General features: G+C 31.6%; 2 protein-coding genes across 2 annotated transcripts; both read left to right on the forward strand.

Moving 5' to 3' along the window:
• The first annotated feature begins 433 nt into the window (after positions 1 to 433).
• Positions 434 to 2489, forward strand: LOC18594414 (RING/FYVE/PHD zinc finger superfamily protein). Its single transcript, XM_007021961.3, has 2 exons — positions 434 to 1750; positions 2092 to 2489. The coding sequence occupies exons 1-2, from the start codon at positions 563 to 565 to the stop codon at positions 2143 to 2145; spliced, it is 1242 nt and encodes a 413-aa protein (XP_007022023.3). The 5' UTR covers positions 434 to 562; the 3' UTR covers positions 2146 to 2489.
• Positions 2490 to 5106: 2617 nt separating this feature from the next.
• LOC18594415 (protein SRG1-like) lies at positions 5107 to 7903 on the forward strand. Its single transcript, XM_007021962.3, has 4 exons — positions 5107 to 5448; positions 6743 to 6990; positions 7091 to 7415; positions 7488 to 7903. The coding sequence occupies exons 1-4, from the start codon at positions 5209 to 5211 to the stop codon at positions 7728 to 7730; spliced, it is 1056 nt and encodes a 351-aa protein (XP_007022024.1). The 5' UTR covers positions 5107 to 5208; the 3' UTR covers positions 7731 to 7903.
• The last annotated feature ends 273 nt before the right edge of the window (positions 7904 to 8176 follow it).

The following is an 8176-nucleotide window of genomic DNA, read 5'->3' on the forward strand; positions in this document are numbered from 1 at the left end:
TCAGAACAACAAAGATAATCAAAAGACAGAAAATAGAATCTACACTTTCAATTGTTTTACAAGTGTATTTGTTTGGTATAGAGAAAATTATACCTCAGTCTTGGACCATTAGTTAATTACTAGACCTTGGATTTGTTTTCACCATTCACAATAAAAGTATCAGTAAAGTCTCATTACTTTGGGGCTGGGTAGCCTTTTGTGGACCCAGGACTTAGACAAGGCCCCAGATATGCAAAGACTTGGGGGTAGAGGGAAACCCATTTTTGGCACCAAAAATTTGGCGGTTACTTTTAAGCAGAACTAATCGAAGTTTCTTTTTCCTTCCAAAACTTGGATTACTCTGTTTTCGTCAACTTTACCGCCAAATTTCTAAAACAAAGATTTCCCTGTTCCCGGCTTCTCTTCCCACCAACTCCTCCATTCAAAACCGGAATCTCCTTTAACCTCCAAACCAAGACCCAAACTTTTAAGTCTTCATAATATCTCCGACAATCTCTACCAAAAAACCCCATCAAAATAATCTCAACTTTCTCTTCACAAAACCACTCTAAAGAAAAAAAAAATGGATATCAGATTCCAAGCCTTGCCTCCTGTCAAAAGGTTCAGGCTTATGCAACAACAAAACCAAGAAGAAGAAGAGTTCAATAGCTCTAAAGCTAGCTCTTTTTGCCTCCCGGCGAAGAAACGGAAGGAGTCTAGGGATCCTCCAGTGGCTGAAACTACTACATATTGCTTGCCTGCCAAGAAGAGGATATGGGCCTTGCAACCTGATTTTCTTTCTGGTAAGCCTCTTTTTTCTTTTGATTTGAATGTAGAGTACGAGAAAGAAGTAGAGATAGAGGAAAACAAGAGAAACCCAATTTCTAAAAGTCCCAAAAAATGCATTTTTGATGCTCAAAAAGAGATTTTGAAGGAAAGCAAGAAAAACTTACTTGAAAAAGGTCCCAAAAAATGCATCAAAACTAGGCAAGAAGAAGAAGAAAATAAAGAAAATGAAATCCCTCTTGTAGGGGACAGCAAGAAAAACCCACTTGCTAAAAGTCCCAAAAAAATCATTTTTGATAGTAAAAAGGAGAATTTGGAGGAAAACAAGAAAATCCCACTAGAAAAAGGTTCCCTAAAATGCATGAAAGCTAGGCGAGAAGAAGAATATGAAGAAAATGAAATCCCAGCATTGGAGGAAAGTAGTAACGAAGAGGAGGAAGATGGGATTTTGTGTGATATTTGTAAAAGTACAGATGGGGATCCAACAGATCCAATAGTATTCTGTGATGGCTGTGACTTAATGGTGCACTCCACATGTTATGGAAATCCATTAATAAAAGGAATCCCAGAAGGTGATTGGTTTTGTGACCTTTGCTTGGCTTCCCAATCAGAGAAAAATAAAGGAGATAAGCAATTTTCTTGTTGCTTATGCCCAACCAAGGGAGGTGCACTGAAGCCCACGACTGTTGATGGTAAGTGGGCTCATTTGGTGTGTGCAGTTTTGGTTCCTGAAGTGTTTTTTGAGGATCCAGAAGGGAGGGAAAGGATTGATTGTTCTAAGGTTCTTGAGAAGCGATGGAAAGGGAAATGCTATATTTGTAAAATGAGGAGTGGGTGTGTTCTCGAGTGTTCTGAGCCTAAATGTGGGTTGGAGTTTCATGTCACTTGTGGGTTGAAGGAGGATCTTTGCATTGAATACAAAGAAGGAAAGAAGGGTGCTGTTGTTGCTGGATTTTGCAAATGCCACACAGAATTGTGGAAGAAGGTAATCTTTCTCAAGCTTTCTGTTTGGGTACATAATTCTAATGATTCTTTGTTCTAATTTAGGGGTTATTATTGATATGCTTTGTATAAATTGTATACACCGTTTGTGAATCATATATGCCGTTGCTTCATTAATAAAGATAATTTTTGAAGTAATTATTTTTTCCTCATACAATACTCAACCATGTGAGTAACTTTAAAGATTTTCAAATTGTAAAATTTACTTATTTGATGAGGTGGTAGCATGTGATTGAGTTATGGTGTTACACTAGGGCATCAAATGTAAATCTGTTAGTAATAGATAGATGAAATTTTTGTTGATGAGTTTTCTTCCGTTTGCAGCAACAACAGACAGGAAAGTTCAAGATTGTAGCTAGAGATGAGCACCGGAAGTGATCAAAAATTGGGGAAAACAAATGCTGTGTATGATACTAATGGATCAACTTGTTGAAACTTGGAGATGCTACTTTCACTTGAAGTTGGTAATTGTAGATTTCAGATGAGGTTTTGTACTTGTGGTGGTGATTTCTTTAGATCATAGATTTGATACTTTAGGGCCTTTTTGTTAACTGAAATTGATGTCTAGTCCATAGTTGTTTGACATGATGCATCTATTGCTGTAGTGGATATCATAAACAGTCAATTGTTGAGTAGCTCAAGAAACAGGAGTTCAGTCTCCTACTAACTTGAATTGGTGATGAACTTGGAATAAATTTCTACTTGGGTGTTTTCACTTTGCAGATATTGGGTGCTCTTGCTCCCTTTTCTCATCTTTTCTTATTCAGAAATTATTCCTATTTAAAATTTTCTGCTCTTTTTTTTTTTTTGAGAATTTGGTATATGCCAAATGGGATTTCAATGATGTTTTTGATGCAATTCACCTTGCCAGATTAACATCTGCTATTCATATAAAATATTCAATTCAAATTCTATGAAGGTTATATTTGGAAAAATGCAATTTTGATAAAGTTACATTTGGAATTCAGTTCTATTTAAATAGTTTTTTTATTCGAAATGATTTATTCACCTTTGCTTTGCAGATAATCATTATCTCATATTATTACATTTTACCTTTTAAAATTTTGTTATATAACAAAAATAAATGGCAAAATTCAAAATAATAGTATTTGATTAAATTTTAATATCATTAAAAAGCAATTCCATTTTTAATTAGGTTGATCTTTTTGGATGCAATTATATTGTTATGCTTTTCCATGGAAACATAAATTTATCAATTTAAGATTATATTCCTAAATTTGTCAAAATCAAATTCTTTTGATTTTGCATTTAATCACACTTAACACCTTTTGCTTTAAAGCAAGAAAAACAAGTAATATTGTTGAATGGTTTTTCTTTTTTTTTGATTTGGAGTAAGAGATTTGAACGTTACTTTTTAAATAGAAAGATCATGTATTAATTAATAAGTTAAATATTCGAGTGCAAGTAATATTGTTGAATGGTTAATTAAGATATCTTTAAAAAAAATCTCAATGATTAAAATTTAAAAATTTTAATTTTAAAAGTTTCAAAATCAAATTTTAAATAATAAACATAAGATTTATAAGACGAGAGACAATTACATGTAATTTGACCTCATTTTCTTTCATAATTAATTGTAATATCAATTTGCTATGGTGAAGTAAAGGTGGGGCTCATTATTGATTTGCTTCAGAATTGAATTTTTAAATAATAAAAATAAAATTTATGAGATGAGAGAAAGTTAGGTGTAATTTGATGTCATTTTTCTTCATACAATTGAATTGAAATATAAATTTGCTATGATCAGACAAGGGTGAGACTCATTCTTGATTTGTTCAAAAATTCAATTTTTAAATAATAAAAATAAAATTTATGCACTCGAACATTTGGTTATAAAATTTACAAGATGAGAGAAAGTTATGCCATTTTTCTTTTCATAATTAAATTGAAATATAAATTTAGAAATTTGTGAGGGATAACTTTCGTTATAAGTCCAATTCAAAAATATCACTTAATATAATTTTAATTATTTTTAGTCAATTTTTAACATAAATTGACAACAATGCCCTTTAAATAATTTTAGACAAATTAAAGTGGTTTCAGTTTTCTTTTCTGGCCATTCAGATAAAAATTTCAAAATTAAATTTCGATTACTCTCTCTTGTCAAATATTGTCTATCTCGCCATACAACTTTTTCTCGTTATCCCAAAGAGCAGAGATGATATTAAGATATATGTTTTAAATTCTTGAGTTTATTAGTTTACTATATTCATAAAACCCCAAAGTTAAGGGGTTGAACTTGATTAGACATATTTGTAAATTAGAACATTGTATGATTTTGGTAACTTAAACTTGACTGTGAACAAGCAAATTAATTAGTTAATAGATATTGTATTACTGGTTTTTAGATATTGTGTAACTGGATTTTAGGTATTGTTAGACTAACTTTTAAGCATTGCGCGACTTAATCATTGTGTCTTTGGTTTTTATACATTGTGTGATTAGGTTGTAAGCATTGCGTGATTGATTTTTAGGCAATACCTAAAAACTAGTCACGCAATACCTTACTAACTAATTACGTAATACTTATCAACTAGTTACACAATACCATACCAACCAGTCACGTAATGTTTAAAAATCAGTTACATAATATCTAAAAACTAGTCACGTAATGCTTAAAAATTAGTCACGTAATACCTAAATGCCAGTTATGTAATGCTTTAAAACTACAAAAACTATTGAATTTCATTTAACAAAATCAACAATTTCAAACAACATACCATATTCTATTTAACAATATAATCAACGAATATGCTTACTTGGTGAAAAACGCTCAAAATGCTCAAAAATTTCTCTTTATGTATCAAAAACTACTCCAAAATGCTTAAAATACTCAAAACACTTAAAAGTTTTTTATCTTGTATAAAAAATTACTCTAAAATACTCAAAATGTTTAAAAGTTTTTTTTTTCTGCAAAGAATGCATTAGAGATGAATGCTCTAGTGAGGAGAGCTCAAGGGATATAAATCGGTTTGAGACACAAACCTTAACATATGAGTTGGTTTTATTAAGAGTAATTTTGTCTAAAATTAATTTCTCTTAATTAAAAATAATTAAAATTATAAAGAGAGTTATTTCTAAAAACACTTTATTTATGAATAGTATTTTTGAAAAGAACCATATAAATTTGTTATGATAAAATAAGAGTGAAATTTATTGTTGATTTGTTTTGAAATAGAATTTTTTAAACAATACAAATAAAAGTTACGTCATATTTCTCTGTACAATTAAGTTGAAAGGTGGGGTGAGGCGAGGGTGGGCCTCATTGTTGATTCGTTTTGTTAATATCAAAAGGGGTTCTGCATCCAGCTGGTTTATAAATTAGGTGGAGGCTCCTTGACTTTGAATTTCATTTCCATCAACATCTTCCTTAATCCCTGCAAAGCTTTCTTCTGAAAAACCTGAAGAAGGGTTCATAACATGGAATCAAAAGTGGTATTGGGGAATTCTCTGCTTGTGCCTTGTGTACAAGAGTTGGCTAAAGAGACCATGACCACCCTCCCACCAAGGTACCTACGTCCTGACCTTGAACAGACGACCGTTCCCGCCGATGGTTTGGAGATACCGGTTATCGACATGAAAAGCCTGCTTTGTGATGAATCCATGGATTCCGAATTAGCCAAGCTCGACTATGCTTGCAAAGAATGGGGGTTCTTCCAGGTATATATATGTGTATATATAAAAGTATATTTAATAGTGTTGACTCATATCGCTATCTGTAACCCAAACTTTAAGAGAAATGGAAGTAAGGAGCCAACAAAATTACTTATAATCTACTTTTTGATTTGTTGAGAAATGATTGAAATATGTTTAACGTTGTTTAATTTGGAAATCAACCCTAACTTTTAATTTATAACATGTTTGAAAAGTTAAAGGAGCAATTTGGCTCATTTACAGTCTTATCTTATAATAATTTATTAGTATAGTGTCTTAAAATGATTTTGAATTATTTAAAGTTTTTTTTTATGTTTAATTAAATTTTTATATTTTTATGTTGAGTTAAATAGATTTTTATGATTAACGGTTGATTAATTATTATTAATTAATATGTCATTTGTCATGACGTGGACGGTAAAACATGTCACGTAATCATTTTATCATGTCACATCAATATACCGTGTTACCATCTATTATAACATATCAACATGCTATGTTAACATCATATAATATAAAATGACAAGAGATGTTTAATTGATGACAGTTAATTATAAAAATTTATTTGATTAATAATAAAAGTAAAAAACTTTATTTGCATGTAATTAAAGAATTAAAATTTATTTAATTTTTTTAAAATAATTCAAAATTCTTGTAGGCATGATGCCTGATTGATTTTAAAAAATATTTTTATGGCTTTCTTTATAAATTTTTTAATTTTCCAAAACTTTTTAATTATTTGTGTCTCTACCAAAGGTCGGCTAATGCGTTTAATCATGAATCTGACTTTGCCGAGAGAGTAATCAAATGAATAACATGCACAAAAAAAAAAGAAAGTATTATTAATTTAGCTGTTGCTTTTTGACGGAGACATTTTTATCAATGGCACTTACAATTGGACAAGGTTAGCTTCTATTTAATTATGTATTCAATTTTCAAATCTTACGAGTAATTCAATATTCTTGACACCTGAAGAATTTTTTGATTTAAATAATTTCGGCCGAGTTATAGATGCCTCTATCACATGTTGTCTCTGACACATAATCATATTTTTGTTATATTATATATATATATTGTTTTGTTGTATTTATTTTTTTTATTTATTTGATTTATTAATAAGTGCACGTATTTGTTTATTTAAAAAACCTAAATTTCTTTTTTTTTTTCAATTTATAATCGATCGAAAAGAAAAATGAAGAAAAATAGAAAGGAAAAAGATCATTGATTTTTATGTAATTCAAAGTCCATATTTTTTAATAATTTGGCAAAGAAAGGGTAATGCTGAAATTACTTTGTATAGTTGGTAAATCATGGAGTGAGCTCTTCTCTGATGGAGAAAACAAAGACTGAGATTCAAGACTTCTTCAACCTCCCAATGGAAGAGAAGCAAAAGTTTTGGCAATACCAAGGAGAAGTAGAAGGATTTGGGCAATCCTTTGTTGTATCTGAGGAGCAAAAGCTGGATTGGGGTGACCTCTTCTTCATGACCAGCCTCCCTCCCCATTTCAGAAAACCCCATTTATTCCCCAACCTCCCTCTTCCTTTGAGGTCCTTCATTATCCTCACTCTCTTCTCTTTATTCAATGCTATCGGTCTGCATGGAAATGAGAAGAGTTTGATTCTGTTTTCATTTTGTTTTTCAATGTAGAGATACGTTGGATTCTTATTCATTGGAGTTGAAAACTCTCTCCATGACTCTACTGACGAACATGGCAAAAGCACTTGATATGAGAGTTGAAGAAATGAATGAGATGTTTGAAGGAGGAATGCAATCATTTAGGATGAACTATTACCCTCCATGTCCTCAACCAGAGCAGGCCATCGGCCTTAGACCCCATTCTGATGCTGTGGGTCTAACCATCTTGCTTCAGCTCAATCAAGTAGAGGGTCTCCAGATAAAGAAAGATGGCAAGTGGACTCCTGTTAAGCCCCTACCAGATGCCTTCATTGTCAATGTCGGAGACATTTTAGAGGTACTGCATCATCATCAGTACGCTTCATAGAAGCATTTAACTCATGTAGTATTGTTATGAATTATGCGGCAGATGGTAACAAATGGGGCGTATCGTAGCATCGAGCATCGTGCAACAGTGAATTGTGAAAGAGAGAGACTCTCTATTGCTACATTTTGGAGCCCAAGATATGATGGTGAAGTAGGTCCAGCACCAAGCCTGATTTCACCAGAGAAACCAGTATTGTTTAAAAAACTAAGGGTTGAAGAATACTTCAAGGGCTTGTTTGCTCGTGAGCTCCAAGGGAAATCTTACCTTGATACCATGAGAATATAGCACGGTTAATTAAGGCCACAAACAATTGGCTCAATTGTCCGGCCATAGTTGGACTTGTACTTAATAGCAATTGAATAATTGCATGGAGTTTCTTTCATGATAAACATTAATAACAATTGAATACTTCAACGGCTTACAAATAACATAAATATGAATATTAACGTTTTTTCACATATTTATGTGAGTGAACAGTTTAACATTTTCCATGCAATTGAGGGTGTTTAAAGCCTAAAGTAACATCCTATTAAGATCTTCATTTCAATAATAATGTTGTCGTGCTTGTAATCTTCTATTGTTTTGGTGATGATTGTTATGGAATTGTACACATGTACATAGTGAATTTCAATCATGAAATATTGGGGTTTAAGAATAATTATTCTAGTGCCTGTTTTGGGTTAATTTTACAATTAGTCATTGTACTTCATAAAGTGATGAATTTAATCTTC

This window comes from Theobroma cacao, chromosome 7, assembly GCF_053813885.1.
Source record: "Theobroma cacao isolate CCN51 chromosome 7, ASM5381388v1, whole genome shotgun sequence".
Classification (NCBI taxonomy): Eukaryota; Viridiplantae; Streptophyta; class Magnoliopsida; order Malvales; family Malvaceae; genus Theobroma; species Theobroma cacao.